General features: G+C 42.2%; 2 protein-coding genes across 10 annotated transcripts; one reads left to right on the top strand and one right to left on the bottom strand.

Annotated features, from left to right (window-relative positions):
- Positions 1 to 4,106: 4,106 nt before the first annotated feature.
- LOC107077779 (uncharacterized) lies at positions 4,107 to 7,750 on the bottom strand. 7 transcript variants are annotated; one of them, XR_011190219.1, is made up of 5 exons: positions 7,651 to 7,750; positions 6,344 to 7,042; positions 5,784 to 5,943; positions 4,892 to 5,108; positions 4,107 to 4,564 (listed from the first exon to the last, which is right to left on the bottom strand). XR_011190219.1 is itself a non-coding variant. In XM_069193201.1 (5 exons), the coding sequence occupies exons 2-5, from the start codon at positions 7,008 to 7,010 to the stop codon at positions 4,357 to 4,359; spliced, it is 1,185 nt and encodes a 394-aa protein (XP_069049302.1). In that variant the 5' UTR covers positions 7,011 to 7,042; positions 7,651 to 7,750; the 3' UTR covers positions 4,107 to 4,356. The 7 variants fall into 7 exon arrangements, 6 of the variants coding, with proteins under 6 accessions (XP_069049302.1, XP_015206061.2, XP_069049301.1 ...); XM_069193201.1 differs by having other exon boundaries at positions 4,892 to 5,041; XM_015350575.2 differs by having other exon boundaries at positions 5,740 to 5,943; positions 7,651 to 7,749.
- mis18bp1 (MIS18 binding protein 1) lies at positions 7,633 to 21,063 on the top strand. 3 transcript variants are annotated; one of them, XM_015350574.2, is made up of 17 exons: positions 7,633 to 7,796; positions 8,242 to 9,095; positions 10,091 to 10,261; positions 11,322 to 11,665; positions 12,285 to 12,358; positions 12,758 to 12,888; positions 13,067 to 13,157; positions 13,327 to 13,478; positions 13,710 to 13,882; positions 14,410 to 14,488; positions 14,980 to 16,264; positions 17,007 to 17,176; positions 17,656 to 17,795; positions 17,946 to 18,088; positions 18,400 to 18,487; positions 19,221 to 19,275; positions 19,413 to 21,063. In XM_015350574.2, exons 2-17 carry the CDS (start codon positions 8,324 to 8,326, stop codon positions 19,514 to 19,516), a joined length of 3,972 nt encoding a protein of 1,323 aa, XP_015206060.2. In that variant the 5' UTR covers positions 7,633 to 7,796; positions 8,242 to 8,323; the 3' UTR covers positions 19,517 to 21,063. The 3 variants fall into 3 exon arrangements, with proteins under 3 accessions (XP_015206060.2, XP_015206059.2, XP_015206058.2); XM_015350573.2 differs by having other exon boundaries at positions 14,707 to 16,264; XM_015350572.2 differs by lacking the exon at positions 7,633 to 7,796 and having other exon boundaries at positions 7,901 to 9,095; positions 14,707 to 16,264.
- The last annotated feature ends 29 nt before the right edge of the window (positions 21,064 to 21,092 follow it).

The following is a 21,092-nucleotide window of genomic DNA, read 5'->3' as shown; positions in this document are numbered from 1 at the left end:
GAAGAAGCCAACTTTGACAACGTGCCTGGGTGACTTGTTCCAGACACCCACAGCCCTTTGTATAAAGAAGTTGCTCCCCTTTCTGGTTTTAAATGCACTTCCACTTTCTGCCAGCAGCCATATCACCCTGAAACTCACAACTGATAATCTACTGAAGCTCAGCAGGAATGAGCCTGGTCAGTACCTGGTTGAGAGACTTCCTGGGAAAGCTAAGGTTGATGCTGGAAGAGGTGTTAGTGGGGCCAGTAGGGGGTACTTATCTTGCAGTCTGTGCAGGTCCTAATGATTCAGTGCAGTGACGGGACAATATACTGTAAAAGGGCACCCTCCCTAGGATGAGATATAAAACTTAGGTCCTTATCCTCTGTGGTCATTAAAAATCCCAAGATGTTCCTGGGAAAAGAGTAGGGGTGTTACCCCAACATCCTGGCCAAATTGGCCTTTGCCAATCATGGCCTCCTAATAATCCCCATCTATGAACTGGCTTCATTACTCTGTTCTCCTGCTCACTGATACTTGATGTGTGGTAAGCGTGCTGGCAAACTATGACACCTTCGAATCATGCAGGTGGGGGCTGCACACTGGTGGTGGTGGAGGGGAGTCCCCATTACCTGTAAAGCACTTTGGGTGGAGTGTATAGAAAAGTGGTATATAAGTGTAAGGAATTATTATTATTATTATTATTATGATTATTATGATTATTATTATTGTCATTACACTCACTTACATCCCTTGATTTGTGTCTGTTTCTGATGATTTATATCTGACTGCTTTTGATGACATCATACTACACACACTCATGATAGAGTACACACCCTTTGTGCTAATGCTGAACAGCCAGTCAAACTGGATTCCAAACAGAACTCCTTCAACAGCAAGTGAAATCTGTGCAGATCACACACCTCCCAGTTCTCTGTTACATTCCTGTATAGGTAGATGTACTGTAGTTAATCACTGCACCCTCCACCTCACTGTGAAAATGCTTTTCTTTGCAGCTGTGACATACCCAGATGCCCGTCACCAAATTCAGATTTTGATTTTGATTTTTGTGCTTTGTGAAACAAGGCTGCCCTGTGGGATAAAAGCTAACACACTCAGCACGTAAGCAACTGAGTGTTCAAACAACTGCTAAATCACTGTAACAAACCAGGCATACAGCAAGATGTCATGACATTTCCAGGTCCCCAGCTGAAAGGCAAAATATTTTGTTTTTAATGTGATGTGTGACGATTTTAAAAAGTTTGCAAGTCATTTAATTGAATTCAATGTTTTTGGGTTCTTGTGTTTAACCATCCTGCAACTGTTTTGCCAATAGTGTTTTTTTTTTCCTGTGAAAAAAAGTAGCATTCAGCTCTAAATAGACATCTTCATTCCTAACAAATTGCCTTGTCTAAGTAGTCTCCAGCTTACATATTTCTGCCAGCATGCCCTCAAAAGCTTGAAATTATAGTACATGCTGCAAAACATTCGCTGCTGTTAACTAAACAGAATTCAAGTGCAGAAAATGCCTAACACAATTTTCTCTCTAAATGTTTCATTCCAACTAGAAAAATCACTGCAAATTGGACCATAAAAATATGACAACACAGTGCACTCTTCCTGCAAACCTTTAACTTAGTCCACACCCTCCCACTCCTGCATGGGTGGATTTTACAAGGAGTTGACGCACAATAACCCTGTAGTATGGATAGGTGCACAGAGACAGACAGGTTTACCCTAAAATACAAAACAGGCATTGCCATTCTCCATCAGAGCTGGCAGAACACTTTACTCTGCATCTGTGGAACCTATTATTGCTATTTTTCCAAACATGAGGTCAACACTTAATAGCCAGGACAAATGTGGGACATAAAGGTTAATACTGGAAGAAAAAAAAAAGCAAACCCAGCACGGAGAGTGTGCAGGACCTCAGATAGTCCCTTCCATGAACTACACGTCCTCTGAGGGTTGAGCCAGTGATTGTCCAGTCAGATTGTCCATCTCCACTAAGGCACAAACTTAAAAACAACTATGTGAACAATGATGCTCAGTTTGTCTATATGCATACAGAATATACAAAGGAAAGGTGTCTCTTGCTGGTATAACAAGCTTGTTCTAGATTGACAACCCTGTTTCATTTTGTACAGTACACTGTTGTAAGTGTCAGAATCTAGTTTTATTGAACAGTACATCAAGTGTTGCGGTTTCATTCCTGGTGTGCTTTCGTTGCATTAAAAGTGGTGCCGTTGTGTGGAAGTCCCCTGCTGCTGGTTACTGTTCTTCTACAAACCATGGCGTTCCACTGAGTTCTCGCCAGATGCAGCTTATTACCACACCTAACCTAAATAATTTTCTGAGCTATGCCCGTCTTGGTCAAATGATGTCTTCCATTTATTATTTCCATATTTTCTATGATATACTTGGCACATAATGGATTTTAAGAGCCTAAAACACCCTCACAAATGCCTTAGTCACACTCGCATGAAGCACTTTCTGTCAGTGTTTCCTTCTCTTCCTAAAAGTTGGTTCATTCATCGCTCTTTAGAAGAGCTTGGCAAAATGTTTCAACCCCAGGCTGAGCAAGTGCTAAGAACTCATCAAAGGAAAGTGTGTCAATGTGCGTGTAAAGAATTCTGAGAACGGAACCTGCTAGAAAATGTTTACCTCTCTCTACCTTACCTGTGTCCGGAAATACCCAAGTGCTCCTGTCACCAAACTCGAAATCCTGGCGTCTTTCAAGAAATACAGTAGGTGGATGCGATCCTTGTGTTGACTGCTACCAAATGGGTTAGACAGTCCCAATAGCCACCTCGCATTTTTCATCTTTCTTCTAATAATTTGAGCTGACCTATGAGTTTAATTTAACGGCTAGTTTTGGAATAATTCTGTATTTGAATGCTGGTAAAATCACACCCAAGACCAAGATAAAATGTATCCACAGATATTGCTTAACTATAAAAAAATGCTTTTATTAAAAAATACTCTTCATACCCATAGTGGCCCAAAAGATTGTAGCAAAAGAAATATGCAGAAGTTTAATGATTCATATGAAAACTGCAATGGTAAACAGAATGCAGGTTATTTTGAGCAGGAGGGAAGAATATGAGATTTAAAACAAATTGCCTCTTTAATATTAAAATCAGAAAGCAACAAATATGCTTAAAACCCACCTAGGGGAGCAAAATGCAGTGAAACTCATTTGGCAGCAATCTCATGGTAGAAGATCAAATATTTGAAGCATATGTAGCTGTGTACCCTTTTGACATTTATTCAAGTAATTTTAAGAGAGGAGCTTGCTTCCCTGTGTGTCTATTGCCCCCGTGTGGCTGCAAAGAACTTCTGATTATGTCCCACGATGCAAAGGCCAGACACACCACCAGTTAGCAAGGGACACAAAATAATGGCTGAGACAAAAGTAGATATTGAAAATAATATCAGAATCCTTTGGATTCTTAGCATAGCAGCATTGTCACATTGTAATCTGACCAGAGAAGCTAAGCAAGGGCTGGCTCTGGTCAGAACTGGGATAGGAGAGCCCTAAGAAAAATCAGGTTGCTGCTTGAAGAAGTGTTGGTGGACCAGCAGATAACACTTCCCTTTCTATACCATGCTTTTTACACCAACACCCCAGTATGGTGACTGGGGCCACTATACTGTATGAAATGTCATCCAACAGATTAGTACAATTAAGGTCTTCACTGTTTGATCATTAAAGATATCAAGGCAGTGACCTTTAGAGGAGAACTGTTGACCCCAGTGTCCTTGGTCATGTTTACTCTGGACTTGCACAATCTGACCTCCTTGAATTATCGTCTTAACACAATCTGGGAACTCATTCCCACCTCCCTACTTCTCTACCCGAACTGCTGTGTAGTGGGGCTACTGGCACAGAATGGCTACCTTGCACAAACCAGATGAGTGCCGCACTTAAGTGGGAGATAAAGTGGGTCTTCCTCTATGTGAAGCCCTTTAGGAGGCCTTGGGACGAAAAGCACTATACATGCAAAATATATGTTATTATTATGTAGTGCACATGATTTAATCATCTGTGTTCTGCGCTCGTCATCTTTCTAAAAAGCATAACATTTTTCAAATATCACTTAAGAAAAAGCCCATTAGAATTTGAATAGTAAAGACAACTTTTTAATTAAGGTAAAGTACAGTATGGAAATGTAGGCTGTTAGTTTTTGCTCTTTATTTGAAGAAGGAACTGAACCTTTCACAGTCAACCAATGCACAGCAGGTTATACTTATGTTTTTAGTAATAACAGTAAAACAAAATCAAACCTTGCGAAGGATCTTGATGTGGATGTTGAAAATTGTCCGTGCTCGCTGCGCAGCGCTTTTTATCGAAAGGCAGACCTTGTCAGCGTGGTGTCAGAGTCGAGCGCATGAGCACGTCATGGGGTCCGGTGGGAGGAGAGAATGCAGAATCTGCAGCCGGTTGTCGGTGAGGCTCTTGAGCTTCTGGAACGTCCTCTGCAGAGTGCCTCCATCACAGAGGTGGGCATCCAGCACCGCCACCTTCTCCAGGTGGCGCAGCTTAGCCAGGCCCACGAGCTCCTCCACAGCCACATTACAGTGTCTGGAACCACACCCAACACAGGACTGTCATCATCTGTGCAAGTAAATGTTCAGTCTTGTGAATTATAGAGGGGTAATGTTTACACGTCCAATTTGCGCCATTTTATTTTTTGGCTAAATCGGTGGAATGTTGGACGTTCATTTTTACCCATCATTCCGCTCTTCCTAGCATTACCTACATCATTACTACAACACAATGCTCCTTAACAGGTTTCACCAGTACTGCACAAGAAACAACCCACTTTCTAGGTACAATACATGCATGTAACTGAGAACAAAAGCACAGAATGTGAAATGTGGCATTCTTAAGCTTCGAAGAAAGCTCTACCGAAGCTGGAGAGTCCGTAGCTGTGGGAAGAACTGGGGGAAGTCCAGCACACTCCACTGCCTGTCACTGGTACACATGTCCATCTGAAGGTGCCTCAGGCCTGCTGTCCGGCTGCCCAGAGTCTTCATGTCCTTTGCGCTGACAGCTACTCTGGACAAGGACAGGCTTTTCAGACTGGGTGGTATTGACCGTACATACACACTGAAGGGATATCCACCTAGGAATACAAATTCTGTAAGCAACTTGGAAAGCATTAATTAACATATAATGACAATATACGACAAATAAATATAATTTACACTGTTGCTGAACTGTATATATTAACCACAGTTAAATGGTTATTTCCCTTTCTCATATTGGAAAGCTGTAGAATCCCTCAAAATTCCAAATTAATGCAGGCAAGAACTGTGCACATGATGGCATTTTAGTTTTGCCATTGTTCACTTTAAATGAACGACATACAGAAGTGGATTAATTTTTCTCAAGTCTGACAGAGGCAGAATTTATTTAGGTCCCAACGCCAATGGGAGCCGCAGGAGAACAAAACAGTTCTACAGTTCAAAACGGGTTTTAATGCTTTATCGAATTTCTGGTTTTCTACCACCAATACAGGAGCACAGGGATTCATATATAGGAGACAAGATGGCTTGACTGATAATATCTTTTTTCCTAGCTCTTTAGATTCTGGAGATATAAAGCCCTGTTGCATTCTGTTTCTCCAAGACTGGGGTCACTATTCTCAAACCTGGTACTTAAATGGCCTAACATTGAAAACAGATTTACCATTGAACCCAACCACTGTGTGCTCTACAGGTATTATGATGGACAAGTGAGAGTGAAACATTTACGTGCAACTGTGAGTTCCGTCAGACATGGGAGTTCACGCACTAACGTTTCCAAGTGACAACTCCCTGAGGCCACTGCTTCAGGGTGGAAGTAAATGGCCAGACTCTGGAGACTGGACAGCTGCTCTATGGACGTCTGGGACAGAACAGAATCCCTGTAGTTCAGGAGCTCCAGCCTTGTCAACCCGAGGCTAGTAGCATGTGGTTCTGTTGCAATCGAAAGCAGAAATGAATCTCTTTTGCAGACAGGTAAAATAAGACTTCTGTTCAACTCAAGATGTCAAAAATGCTATTGTAATAACACATGCTATTGTAGTCACCAGCCAACAAACAACCTGAGAGGAGGTAAACCGAAGCTTAAAAAAAAAGGAACTGCTGGTGATTTTTATGGACAACGTGATCTACAGGCTACCCCTGCTGATGAAGCTCATTGGCTACACGGAATTTTCACATGAATTATCTGTGCAGAAACCAGAAATAATTAAGGGTTAATTCATCCATTCACAGCTATCTTTCTATATACTTAGACACATGATGTGATAAAGAAAATACTTCTACTGATCTAACTTTACAATGCTGCAGTTCTAGGGAAGCAGTACGACCTGACCTGTCTTTTCAGGGGCCACCCTGGGCAGAGCAAAATAGTCAGCTGGCAGGGGGAAAGGTGAGGTTTCAACTTTGAGAGACAGCTCCTTCAGGTGAGGCAGGCGCCCCAACATGTCCTGGAATGACTGCTTAGGAATGGGTTTCAAACCTTCATGGAAAACTAGTGATCTGAGGTTAGTTAGCTGAGAGACGCCGGCTATCAGCTCCACTGTTTGGGAGCAGTGTGGTTCACACAAGGTGAGGTGAGTGAGTTGTTGCAGGGGGGCGAGGAGACTGGGCAGTGTGGAAGTGCAGTGGAAACCCCTCATAACAAGCCTCTTGAGCTTCCTGAATCTCTGAAGTGTCTGGAGCACGCTGTCATTCCGGCACTGCTCTATAGCCAGGGCCGTGAGCCAAGGCAATGAGGTGGCCAGCTGTTCCCACTGGGTCACGCCCGCCTTCACCAGCACAGAACCCGTCCTCCTTCTGCGCAGCGTCGTCCAGAACCCCGAGCTGCCGGCGCTGATTCTCTTCACCACAGCCGGGCTGCTCTTCCACAGGGATGGGAGGTCTATCAGCCGCCTGAAGTACCGGCAGGTTGCCCGAATATCCCCTTTCTCTTTGTCCGTCAGGAAACTGAAGACATGAACCCAGACTTCCTGGGGGAGCTGGAGAGCTGACACAGGCATCGCTGGGCTGCATCTACAAACCAGGTCTCCTCCTGGAAAACATCGTCAGTTTACTCGTTTTTTGGAGGGGGCTAAGCGTTTTGCATTTGAAGTTATTATTCCAAAAAATGCAATATTACATATTACAAAGACAAAAATAAAGTCAAATAAAAAACCCAAATGAAATTAAATGTAATAAGACAGAAGTTACAATAACACGATTAGAATACGTTTTTAAGACGGTAAAATAAAAAAGACCCGAGATTTGACATGGAGGGAGATGCTACAATGTTGAGTTGCTTTTGAATGAATCCAAATGAATGAAACGTGAGGACTGATGACTACAACTACCAGATTCCTAAGAGAAACCTACCATGTGACACAGCAATAGTATCCTCTCTAAAATTCCCACTTGTCTTCAAACTGACAAAAACGTTTTTTTACAAGAACTCCTACAACATCTAATTGAAAAAATACTTTTACAGCGACAATTTAGTCAGGACATGAAAAGACTGGCGACGCCGAATGATAATACATTGTAGTAAACTTTATTTTCGATTATTGAGTGTATGAAATTTGTCAACATTAACTATCTAATATAATGCGTATGAATGTATAAACCATCCATTTAGTGTAACCGCAAAAGTCAATACTCACATACATTTACAATACGAAGAAAGCTTCTGCATTTCGTCGCTCTCCGCGGCGTCATCAACACACGCCACAACTTCTCACTAACCGGAAGTGATGTACTAGTAAATCGGTAGCCAATCCACTGTCCGTGTGTAATATTCAAAATTTGATGTGGTAAGTATAGACTATCAATTTTATTTGGAGATTACACATGGCTTTGTTTTGTTTTTTTTGTACAGCGTAATGTTCTTTTTAAATCCAGTTATTATTTTAGAGCGATGTTTCTTGCTGTCTACAAATGAATAAATGAATGTGGTAGATGTTTTATAAAAGAGAATAATGGGCGGTTATTGCTGTTTGCTAATTCCGGTGTAAAATGATGTCGTCGGTTTTAACCTTTGTTTTTATTTATTTTTTAAACATCCTACTGCAAATTTCACATATGTCTTTGTTGTTCCCCCAAACAAGAATTTTGAACACTGGTAAACAGATGCGGTTGGAAGTGTCGGAGTTTATCTACTTTACGTTTTAACGTAATTGGTTAACTGACGAGTCATCTGACAGCTTTTCGTTCCTGCAAAAATACTTTATTTTCATTTACGTTTTTTTCTGCATCTAGAACGCGTGACTTGATTCCTGGAAAAACTGGATTCCTTTAGGAAAAGCCATAGGAAATAAAACGTCTTAACATCTTTTATAAAATGTTTAAAACGCCATCGAGAACACCGGATAAAACGGGGAAAAGGTCGACTTTCAAATCCATCCCACTGAGCAAAATCCCACCCAATGCTCTCACTCCGGTGAAGGAGTTACTGAAACTGGTGGAGAGCGACCACTCGGATGAAGAGAATGTTTTGCTTCCGAACGTTCTGCCCGTTTTTGTAGGACCAACAAGCAATCGGACGCCGACACAAGCCAGGAGCTCCACTGTGATGTGTGGAGCCCACGACTACAACACGCAGCCCTGCCAACCCCGCAGTATCAACAACATGCGCGTAGATAAGGGCAACCCATCCCTTGTGGAGAGTTTGAAGGAAAATAAAACGCCTGTAAAAAAGTTTTATATAGGAATAAAAAACCACTTGGAGCAGAGAACGCCGTCAGCGGGGAAAAGTGCCGGCCAGTCACGGGAGGCCGACAAGGATAGAAAAAGTAGTTTCCCCGTCGCGAGGGAATGGGAACAGCCTGAGACCTTTCGGACGACGGCAGAGACGGAGGACCAGGCGATTATCCTGACCCCTTCCCAAAGACGTCACCCCTGCCAAACACCCCGCAAGGGTGGCCAGCGTGAGGCCGAGCGGACGCCAGTCCAGGCCTTCGGACTGGTGCCGGACCGAGTCACCCGGAGTCCCCTTAGAACAGCTACTGCGTCCAATCCGGTGCCGCTCCGTGCTGCAGACGCTCATTGTGGCGAGCAGGAAGTCAGTCAAGCACCCACGAAGAAGGACAATGAGAAGAACGTGGTCTTTATTGGTAAGTTTTACTTTTACCTTTTAAAATATTTTTCTCAAATCGTTTCTTTATTAGGACTTCTTTTTGTGATTGATGTGCTCGCTGGGAAGTTTTTTTTTTATTTCCTCACAGACATCTTGAAGACTCTTCCTCTGGTGTGGCTTGTTATGATTGCTTGAACGTATGTAAGGGTTACTTGTATAGGTTGTGGGCCTGAATACACCCTGTAATTAAAGTTGCAGCCAGGCACAGACTTTCTGGAGTGTGAGCCAGTTTTCCAGTTTCACTTTCACAGTACTTTAAAGGACACTCTACGTAAAGCACTTTACTGGTAATCTGGACTCCCCTCCACCACCAGCAGTGTGCAGCCTCACTTGGATGATGCGACCACAGCCATAGTGCACCAGTACACTCCCCACACACCAGCTCTCAGTGGGGTGGAGAACAGAGTGATGAAGCCAGTTCAGAGATGGGGATTATTAGGAGGCCGTGAATAAAGTAAAGATAAAGCTTTGTAAAGGAGACATGGATATTTTGCCAGGATGTCTGGGTTAAACCGCTACTCTTTGAGAAACAACCTGGGATTTTTAATGACCAGCAGAGAGTCAGGACCACAGTTTTATGTCTCACCCGAAGGACTGCCCCTTTTTACCGTATAGTGTCCCCATCACTATACTGGGGCATTAGGGCCCACATAGGCTGCAGGGTGAGCGCCCCCTGCTGGCCCCACTAACACCTCTTCCAGCAGCAACCTTGGTTTTCCCAGGAGGTCTCCCTCCAGGTACTGACCAGGCTCACACCTGCTTGAGCGTCAGTGGGCTGCCAGCTGTGAGATGCAGGGTGATATGGCTGCTGGCCAAATAAATAAATATGGAATCAATTAATTTGAAATTGGAGAGGGAGGCTCTCTGATGTTTAACTTGGACGAAAAGATCAATCGATGAATTGCAAGTGTAATGCTGTTTGATAGACCTTGAATTTTTTAAGTGATTTCATCTTCACTTTTAACTTTACAGTACCAACAGTTCCTATTAAGAAGCCAGCTTTCTCTTGTACAAAAAAAGATGATTTCCCAAAGGAGTCTCCGGCTAAGATTTTTGCCCAGATGAAGCGGAAAATTGAATTGCGAAAGCAGAAACAACAAGAGGAAAATCAAATCAAGGCCACAGCAGACTTGACGCATGGAGGTCAGTTTCCAATTGTTCCTAAAACAATTTCCTCCCAGGTGTAGTTCATTTATATAATTGAATCCTTATATTATAGGAATTATATTCATTTGAGGTTTTTCATTTTTAGTTTCTAATCATGTTAGCTATTGCCTTTTAATTACTATTTCATGACTAACCTGCACTCAACTTTAATATTGGGGCATAAAGGATTATATTAATGGCCAGTGTAGCTATTGTCTGTAAGAAAAATAATTTTTAATGTTAGATTTTGCTCTTCACGGTACAGAACAAAATAATTCACAAACCACCTACATTGTGGGCTTTTGGTGCCTCTTAAGAGTGGGGATGCTCTACCTCAAACCCTACAGCCCAGTTCTTGCTGGTTCGAACCCGTTACATCGCAAGCCAGCTGCAGCTGGGATCTTCTCCTGCACTGGTATAAAACTGGGTGTTTGGTTTGCTTTAGTCATCTGTGATTCCCTTGCTTTTCCACTGGGAGTGTATGCTGTCCTAAATCTTACGCTGGGGTAGAGGGGTTGTGGTAGGTTTTTGGTATACAGTCTCCAATTTTTTTTTTCAATTGTGTTAACTACACCTTACAACCCTCAATTCCACATCCTTTCTCAGGTAATGCACACATTCATTACGAACGGTAAAGCATAAAAACTTTTCGGTCCAAAATGTTGGGTCTTTTTTGTGAACTGCCATTGTGTTATTTGTGGATGAATGCATTTTCCAGGAGTGAATACATTAGTCATCCAATTGTATGGAACCTCAACTTTGCCCATGAAAGGTTTTGGAAAGTGTAAGCAGATAAAAATTGTCATGAGCTCCTGGACTGCCAAATGTTCTTTTTTATTAAATCTATTTCTGTTGTTTTTTTCCCTGAGCAGGTCTGGTAATTGTATCTGGAGTTCTAGGTATATGGTAGAAAAATAGATGATTCCAAGGAGCAATAAAAGGATGGTGGCTTGTGTAGTTCTACATAAAGCAGAAGTACAAACGTACTGATATTACTGAGGTGATATTACTATTACCTTTAACTGAGGGTATGAAGGGTTTGTGATTTGTCTTGCAGGACTTCAGGAATCTAGTATAAACCCAGTGCAGATGAGTGGGGAAGATGGAGATGATGAGATGTCCCAGATATCAGACTCCATTGGGCAGGGGACCGACGATGCCAGCACAGAAGGAGAAACCATCGCAGAAAGCACCACTGTGTCAACAGGCGCTGGGCCAAGTCACAGTTCGTCTTCATGTACTGAATCTACCAATGACTGTGATGTCAATGTCCAGAACTTCGAGGTGAACCAGATCCTCCTCCAGTCACCAAGGATCTTCCTTCCTAGGAAACGGAAAGCCACATTTCAGCCTCGGAGCGAACAGGAGATCTTCGAGCCACAGGATGGCCCACACTTTCCTGTTAGTAACTTATTTTGTCTTCTCAGAATCACTCGACAAATCTAGTTGCTAGTCTGAACCTTCTTTGAGTTTTTATCAATATTTTATTTCGGGGGAGCGAGGGTGGTGCCACTTGCAAAGCCGAAATCATGTTGGGAATGACCTCTGCTTATTCTGGTTTTATGTGTGCTGATGGTATAACTGTTTTCAAAGAGTCTGATGTGAACGCATACTCTCTGCACCAAAACCGGGACTGCAACCGCAGCAGAAAATTTCCAAGTCTTATGATGGGGGGAGATTTTCAAAGAGTGTTTGCTTTTTGTGTATTCATTGGACACGTGCATCTGTGGCATGTATATATATATATTTCGGGTGGGTAGCTGCATCAGCATGCGTAGGCTGCAAAAGAACAAGTAATAGGTTTATTCCCTGCTGAAAAGAGAAGAAAGAAAACACAATGTTTCAGCCGTGGAGCCTTAAGAGGGAATAAACCTATTACGTGTGTGTGTGTATATATGTGTTAACTGAGGAATAGATTTGTGATTCTGGCGTTTCCCATTTTGGCTGTGTATTCATTAGCACTTAAAAGCGGCATCACAATCAAGACTTTCAACAGCTTCTTCTTGTTTGCTTTTTTCAGGATACGCATATAAGGCTGCGCAAGTGGGGCATCAGAATCCTAAGCGATGGAGTGTGTGTGGAAGGCCAGAGGGTGTAAGTATTAAGTATGTGTGGTTGAGTGTGGAGAATCGGATTGCTTTAGATTGTAAAGATTTTGTGTGGCTTGCTGTGTAGCAGGGTGCCCACCTCTGCCCCTCTTGGGGGCTGCAGTTCAGCAGATGTTTCAGGAGGTGCTGTCATCCTCTGGATTAAGACTTTACAGCTGTTTAATCTTTTACGGTTGTAAGTAATGAAATTCAGTGACATAGCTGGGAGCAAGGGTGGAAGCAAACCTGAGCTGTCTGCAGCTCTCAAGGGCTAAATCCAAATCCTCTCATGAGGTGTTGTATTAAATTAAATCTGACTTGTGCTTTGTGGTCTCATACTCTGTTTGTTGCCCTTTCCATAGGGTATTGACCAAGACTAACCTTAAGCTCCTTCTGTATTGTTTAGGGACATGAATGGGATTATTTGGCACAGCAACTTGGTTGCAGAACGGATCAAATACAACATTCTGAGGACCATCAGTGGCAGCATTTATGTGTTAATAGGAAAAATGTGCATGGATACCCGACTTTCTAAAGGTAAGGGAATGTTTAAATAATTTAAGATCTTGAATTCAACCAAAATCAGGTGATGGCGTCATCCCCTACTTGTTCCACTATGAAATAGTTTAATTTTTCAAAATACAGCTGCTATTTGAAACTGAGCTATTTTTCTTTGATTCATCTCTTGGTTTGTCTTTGCTTTTGTGTGTTTCAGCTCTGCCGAGATCATTCCTGAAAAAGTTTTTATTTGGTTTTCCAGAAAAGTGGAAAGATTACATTGAGGACTTTATTCTTAGATTGAAAAGGTAAGCTAGAGATCTGAGATTTGGTTTGTGTAAATAGATGAGAAGGAGATTCTCCCTAGCCACACCATAATATACAGATTTAGTGCAAAGTGCGACACTCTTCGGGCATTTTGATGCCGAGATGGGCACCTTTGGACTGAAATTCATAAGGCCTCTGTTTGAAATCCAGTGCAGAGGCTGAGACACAAAACATACAGGATCCAAAGGAAGGAGAAAGAAAGAATGAGGAGAAATCCTTGGCGTCTCGGAAAAAGGCTCCACCTAAAAAACAGGAGCAGCTGGTTAAGGCTAAGTCCACCACACCAAAGACCGAGGACACCAGTAAGTTATTGGTCTCGTTTGAAGCAGTCGCCAGTTGTCAGATTTTGCATTTCAATACTTGCCCTGTCCAGCTGACCACCTTCTCTTGCAGCCATGTAATACCAGGGACCACACCAATGTCCACAAAATCCCCCTTTTAAGTCATTTTTTAAAGTGTAACAATTAGCTTCTAGGTTCAGAACTTCTAACTCAAATAAATTCATTTTCTGTTTCCCCCACCCCCCACTAAAGATGCTTCCATCAGCAGCCTGCTGCAGAGTGACTTGCGCACGACTCGCAGTGGCAGACTGGTCAAACCCCCAATGGAGTTCTGGAGGGGCGAGAGGGTGTTTGTGGATTCACAAATGAATCTGGTCTTTAACGAAGGAGGTGTCGATTATTTGGAATGCCATCTCCGTCAGAGTGTACGTGCTCCTTTTTTTCATCCTGGTTTCGTTCTTCTGTAAAGGGGCGATGGACTTGCAAATGCATGAAAGTGGTTTCAAGGTTTGCTTTTTAGGTTTTGCGAATGTGAGCTTGCTATACAGTAGTCCTCGTATCTGAATCTTGGGTTTCCAATCTAAAGCAATAAATTAGTAGAGCAATGCTGTTTAGCAAAACAGGGTGCAGAATTAAACCTTGAATCCATTTTCATAGTTTAGTAGTGAGAGCTATTGTATGCTGAAAAATATTTATTTTAATTTATGTATGTATAAAATAAAAAAGTTGTTTATAGGATGATTCTATAAGCATTTATTTTCTTTGATAGTATTAAGACACCGATCATATTTGTCATTTGCTCAGGATCAGTGAGGTATTTGATATTCTTTGCTGTTTCTTGATTGTGATGCTGGTCTTCACTGGACTTGATTTCTGATGCTGTTATCGTTTGAGTGATTGATGAGTTTTGGAAGTAAACATGTAGAGTATAGCTTTGACCTTGCTTATGCAGATTGCAAAGGGAATCCAAAAGAAATTATCGACCAGTAAGAGCACAGAGAAACCTCAGACGAACTCAGAGGAGAGTGAAGGTAAGGTTTCTGGTTTCTGACTTCACATATTAATGACATTTGCATTTTCTAAGTGTCTGTAAGCATTTGTGCATAGAGAAGAACAGAACTGCAGAAACTGGTTGATCTTTCGTTAGTTCACTTTTTGTACTAAATGATTCTTCATCTTTTTAAGGGTTTCCACAACTGTATGCAGTGCAGCTCTTATACTGAAGTTTGTGATTCTTTTTTTTATATAGTGCATGGTGCCAACGAGAGAAAGACTGTTGCATCCCACAGCCAAAAGCACAACACTAGGAGAGGAAAATTGGACTGTGTCAAATCTATGCAGCCACAAACTGTGATTCTGACACCAATCAGAACCATTGAACAGATAAAAGAGAGATGCTCAAAAAACAATGTAAAGTTTGTAAAGAGGGGTGGTTCAGAAAGCTCTTCTCCCAGTACCAGCAAAAAGCCAGAGGGAACAGACAGTGCGCTATCAGGTAGTGAAACTAATGTGTCTTTCACAGTAGCCAAGCAGACAGAGTCCAGTGCTGATGAAAGGGAGAATGTGGTCCTTCAAAGGAAAGTGAAACTGCACCACAGAAGGGGCAGATCCAGGAAAAGAGACTTGAGGGAACATGCCCCTCACAGTACAAATAAGAACCCTGAACAGGGATCATCTGCTTGCAGCCTCACCAGTGTTGCAGACCCAGTCGAGCTTCCCTTACAAGCATTGTCCAGCAAAAAGGAAAAGTCTAACTCTAAGAGCACATGCCATAGCTCAAACGGTGTGCCAAGATCCAGGTCTGTGTCTCAAAATCAGGTTACAAAGGACTTCCATTCAGCCCAGGAGCTTAAAAGAGACAAGCAAAGCAAGAAATGCTCGCAAGAATCAGAGACTGAAATGAGCAGCTCCAACATGCATCGTTCCTTACGGTCCAGGTCTTCCTCACAACGTAGGAATTTAGATTATATGTCCCAAGAGCAGATGAAAAAGAACCAAATTCAGAAACGCTTAAAGGAATCGGAGACTGAAACAAGCAATTCAGACACAGACAGTACCTGGAGATTGAGGTCTTCCTCACGTAAAAAAAGAGGTTCAGAACACATTAGTGAGCCTCAGCGGATTTTGAGGTCTAAAAGTAGGGACCAGCTACAGGAACTGGAGGCTGAAACAAGTTGTTCAATTGGATTACGCAGCTTGAGATCACGATCTGCCTCTCACAGAAGAAGACATTTGCCTGACATTGAGAGAATTCAACCTGGACAACAGTGGAATATGCAGGAAACAGAGTCTGAAGAGTGTGCATCAGGCGCAGAAGGTATCAAACAATATGGAGCAGCCTCAAGGGACCACTCAGAGGTGGTAAACGTACCGAAAAAGAGAGAGAGCTGCGTACGAAATCTGGACAAAAAGGTCACGCTGACTCCAAAAAAAAAGTCAACCCCAAATAAATGCAGTTCTTCTAAGAACCGCACAAGAAGGCATGAGAAAGCTTCACATGACCCTGAGCTGGACATCTTTGTTTCTGATCAGCATGATGTTTTAAATCTGCAGCCCCGTTCACATGGCAGCAGAGCTTCAGAGACTGCAGATCCCCTGGATTTTAATAATGGCAACCAGTCAAGGGACACGCACAATAACATGGGGAAAGTACATGGGAAGTTGCCAACACCTTCGTCAGATAAAAAAAAGCACAGACCTACTAAAGGGAAAACCTTAGAAGTGCTCAAGGCAGCAAAGGAGAGAGAGGAGGATGGCGAGGAGGAAGGTGATGCATGGTCTGAGACAGAGCTGGGAAAGCTGCACAAGTAAGAGCTTGCAAAATGCTTCTGAAACCTTTGACCTATTTCCACTGAATGTATATAAGGACATAAGTTTTTTTTTTTATTTAGGTTCTTCGATTAGTTTTATTTTACCCAAATGATTTGGGAAAAAAAAAATGTATGTCTCCGCTGATAGCATTAAAACCTGCAACCACACAGGGGGGAGTGAGAAAGTGTACACTGGCTCACCTCTGGACCCTTCCTCTTTTAGCAGGTCACAGGTTGCCCAGCTCCGCAAAGTGAAGTGCTGATTGTTTTCAATCAGTGAATAGAGGTACATTCCTCTCCTTTCAGGAAACTGGGGAAGGCATAGTACCTATATTCAAATCTTAAATTAGCTCCCTGATAGTTATCTACCCCATTGAGAATGTCAGTGAGAAGGGAGAATGCAGGAGAGATTGAATTACACAGTAAGTGCATTCAGAGGCATTTCTCATACAGGATTTTTAGGCTTGTGATAACAAATGAGATACGTTTTACACCACTCTGTAGATTTAAGATTTAAATCTGTGAATATTTTAGTTAAAACAGTGCTGATTGTCTAAAACAAACAGTCCACTGAATATAAAGGAAGCAGCTGTCCTCCAGTTTATCAACACCTACATTTTCTCTGCTGTTTTTCAGTCAGGTGTTCCTGTATCAGTAGCTTTAAATCAATACATAATAACAGCTTCTCATGAATTGCAAATGACTGTAACTGTAAGTGCTTTCCACACTCCTCTGACAGAGCAGTATCGTCTCTACCGAAGCACAAGAGAGGCTTCTGGCTGGATGTGGCCATGTGTGTGGGAACACGTTCTGCTGAGGAGTGCCAGCAGCAGTACACCGACGACTGCACAAGCCACAGGAAGAGCAGAGCAACAAAGCAGAAGCCCTCTTCCAAAAAGGAGAAACCAGGTAAATTTGTATGAGCTAGATTAACCTGTACAGGATATGGTATATCACCCATGAAGCAATATACATGGAACTGTAGTTTAAGTTGTACATTGCTACCTGAAATTCAAACATTTTACCGTGTCATGCTATAGTTTAAAATCATGCATCAAAGAGTTACGAGTCAGGTTTACTGATGCAGATACTGATAGATCCTATTTTTAGATAATAGAATTAAAAGTTGCACATATATCTTAGAATGCTGTCTTTTTAGCAAACCTCCGCATTTTCCTATCAAGGTATTGCAGTTTATTAATTAACACAATTACCTGTGTTAGCTTGATTTTATGCTTGGAACTAATAGGAAATAGGTACAACAAACATTGCTGGAGCAGAAATGTGAAACAATCGTGTATTTTGTGTAAATCGTGAGCTTTCTCCCTCATCGTCTTGTTCTCCGCGTTGTTCTGATCTCCTTTTGTGCTTCTCCGTTGCTGCAAAAGGACAAGAACCGGTCCGGATCGATGCGAAGGTGGGGACACTGAAGAGGAAGCAGCAGCTGCGGAATTTCATGGACCAGATGGCCAAAGACGATCACGACGACATCTTCTCCGCCTCCCCGATGCAGAGTAAAAGAGTGAAGGTATGTGATGGTTCTGCCGCGGCCGATGAATGGTTTTGATCCAGAGCGCCTCAGTTCTAAACGGCGGTGTAATACTTTTGGGAATATCCTCCGCATCCTAGTCTCAGTCTTAAAAACCCTGGATTCCGTTTTTTTCATTTTCTTTTCCAGCTGCCTACCCTCTCTGGAAATGAAGACAATGCATTCCAGCTTTCAGACTACAACCCACAGACTCCTAGCACTGCAGGTTCGTCCTCGGTGAAGACCCCCAAGTGCCTGCACATCACCCCAGGCATGCTGGGCACCATAGATCGGTGAGAGGATATCTGTATTATACAGAGAGCTTCTCGGATGTCTGACATACCGGGGGATGTTTTAGAAAGTGAATTCAATAGCCAGGCAGCCAGAAGTATTACGGTTATGCTATCTGTCTGACTAAGGGTCTGCCTCAAGTAATAAGTCATTTCACTAAAGATTAGTTCAAGAAGTGTGTAATAGTTATGATCTCTGCCTTGACACAAACCTATGCAATATCCCCCCGGAAAACTGTGATTCATATACTAAAAAGAGCCTTACTCAGCTAGGGGGAAAAAAGTTTCTAATTCTGTTTCTCTGCTTTTACCAGAAAAAACAGTGACAAGTATGTGTATCAGCTGCAGAAAAAGCAGAAAAGGGGAAAGCAGAAGGCGTGGGCTAACATCAGGCCACAAGAGGTATGTATAACGGCACCAGCACACATGTGGACAGTGATGGATGTGTTAATATGAACTGGCTATTAATAACACTCAATATTCTGACATGGCAAAGAATCATTTATACCTCATGGAGGCCAATTTCAAGTTATGGACAGAGTAGGAGAACAGGGCAATTGATAAGGGAGGAGATATAATGACCTTCATCTTTCAGCAGCGCTATTTTGCGTGATCAATGTAAAAACAAAAGCAAGTATCCGTCTGAAAGAAAGGATGAGAAGAATTCTCAAAACAATGCAGTGAGACACTAGGATAGTGGTGCACAACCAGCACCGGAGGGCTGCTGTGGCAGCAGTTTCCGTTCCTGCTCAGCTCTTAATGACATCATTGAGTTAAACATTGGCTTCACTGGAGGGGTTAAACACGTCTCGCAGGTCATCAGCATTGACTATAACAGTCCTAGAACACCTGCTAGATTCTGCCACTTAGTGACTTGGAGTTATGAATCTGTGCAATAGGATACATTCTTCCTTCATCTTGCATGCAGCTGAAACATTCCTGGTCCTGCAGGGCTGTCCTGTCTGCAAGCTTTCTAGGTCTTCAAAACTGCTCCTGAAAACCTAGGTAAAAGGACCAAATTGGCACCTTTAAACCGATAATGAGGTGATTTAAGTCGTTAAGACCTGAGGATGGAGTGAGTGCTTCCAGGATTGCCCACCCTTGGTCACTGAACGTATTGTTTTCCTCTTCGCAGGACTTTAAGCACATCCCCACACCCTCAATCAAACGTGCGGCCAGACGATTCGATGGTACGTATATCTCGGAGTGTGTAGATCATCAAGCTGGATTTGGGGGATTTTTTTCCCTTCTTGCATGTTAGTGTCTTGTTTTCTCAGTGATGTTTCTGAGGCGTGACACTGCCTTAATGTTTCCGTTTGCATTCCAGGTGAAAAGGAGGCGTCTGTGGTCGGAAAGCTGTTCACAGCAGAGCAGCCGCCCGGCAGCGACGAGAGTACAGAGGACGACTATTATTTCCTGATGGATGACTAATGTGTGCATTCTATTCTTGTATTTTAACCCGATTCATTTTACCTGGTCTAATGTGTAAATAGCTTGTACGTTTTTGTCTGCAGCACCAAAAAAAAAAGCAAAAACACAAGTGGAATATTTTCATACTTAAAAGCAAAGATGTGGATTTTCATGATTCTGACTGTTCTCTTAAATATATACCACTTTTTTAATTCTTAGGACAGTGTTCTTTTTTGTAGAATATAAGTAGATAAATAGAACACCGTTTATTTTTTAATGTGATCTTAGCTGCAGTTCACTCTTAAGCCTTTTGAGTGCAGCATTTGTGCGCTGGAGGTGCTTTGCTTCAGTGCTTGAGCAGTCAGGCCGTCGGCTTTGTCCACTCCCAGCGGCCAGCGGCAGGCAGCAACTACAGTAGGTGCATCACAGTGGAGAGCAGCTGGCATCCCGAGGTAAAATAACAGCTGGACCAGGCAGTGCATAGCCACATGGTGAGATCACAGCTGGCCAGGGCCAACAAGTGCCCAGCTGCAGCTCATGATGTGTGGTCTGTAGTGCCCAGGCTCCCCTCTGCAGCCCCAGCTCAGTGCAGAAGACCTCTACCATCGCAGATTCGTTCGTCTCTCGGCACACGAGCAGATCTCTTTCTGCCCTGTATATTGTGTATATATTCAATAAATGCATTTGAATTCCAGTCTTGATCTCCAGTAACCCAGAGTGGAAGAAAATATAGCTATTGCATCTCTCAAAAGGCCCACCCAGTAGAACCATTTTTTTTAGAGCAAAATAAGGTTTTAAACTTCAACACGTTTCTTAAAATGACGCCCAACATGGACCTGTGAAAATGGGGACTTTTATCAATAAATCACGTGATATTTCCTGTCTTCTTCTTCCTGTCCTGTTCAGACTTTTATTTGGCTGTTGTATATACGTTATGGTCTATGCATTATTGTATGGTTTTCTAAATCTTTACCCTTGTTTGTAAAATGGTGTATTTTATTAGTAATTATAGAAGACTTTTTTTAACTTGTATTAAAATGCCCTTTTTATAATGGAAACTTTGATTTAAAGAAAAGGTTTTTATGACAAATCTGTTTATAAAAAAGCTTACCTATATAAATCCACGAAGAGAAAATTTGAGTCTTAAGTGCTTCTATGCCTTTTCCAAGAGAACATCCATCTAGCTGAAGTCTGCTCCAGCTCGGTTGTATCAGAAGGTGCTTTGAATACCGTGGAAATTAAAATTGGTTAAAGGATTGCGGGATGTTTGATATAAAACTAAGAACATTTTAATTGTTTAAATCTATTTTACCGTGTATCAGTGAAATTAAGTATTCGGAGGTTAGTAATTAGTTTTAAATGCTAACCTAGATTTCAAGTTTGTCACTTTTTGCAATTCTACAAACTGCCACCTGGTGATGTTGTCAATAAATAGATTGAGACCTACAAGAAAAAAAACATTCATATTATATATTTTGAAAAAAGCTCGTCGTTTCGTCTTTTTGCATGTTTCGTCTACCACAAATATCTGTAAACAATCTACTTAAAAATAAATGGTTTAAATAGGATTGTCTTCGAAATGGTACGTTAAAAAAAG

This window comes from Lepisosteus oculatus, chromosome 8, assembly GCF_040954835.1.
Source record: "Lepisosteus oculatus isolate fLepOcu1 chromosome 8, fLepOcu1.hap2, whole genome shotgun sequence".
Classification (NCBI taxonomy): Eukaryota; Metazoa; Chordata; class Actinopteri; order Semionotiformes; family Lepisosteidae; genus Lepisosteus; species Lepisosteus oculatus.
This window is presented reverse-complemented; position numbering and strand designations above follow the sequence as displayed.

Coding starts and splice junctions, on each gene's coding strand:
- LOC107077779 (XM_015350575.2), bottom strand. CDS start 7,010: ATGCCTGTGTCAGCTCTCCAGCTCCCCCAGGAAGTCTGGGTTCATGTC. Junction 5,944..6,343: donor GGTGGCCCCTGAAAAGACAG/GTCAGGTCGTAC, acceptor CGATTGCAACAG/AACCACATGCTACTAGCCTC. Junction 5,109..5,739: donor GACGGAACTCACAGTTGCAC/GTAAATGTTTCA, acceptor TTGTATTCCTAG/GTGGATATCCCTTCAGTGTG.
- mis18bp1 (XM_015350573.2), top strand. CDS start 8,324: ATGTTTAAAACGCCATCGAGAACACCGGATAAAACGGGGAAAAGGTCG. Junction 10,262..11,321: donor AGCAGACTTGACGCATGGAG/GTCAGTTTCCAA, acceptor TTTGTCTTGCAG/GACTTCAGGAATCTAGTATA. Junction 13,883..14,409: donor AATGCCATCTCCGTCAGAGT/GTACGTGCTCCT, acceptor TTGCTTATGCAG/ATTGCAAAGGGAATCCAAAA.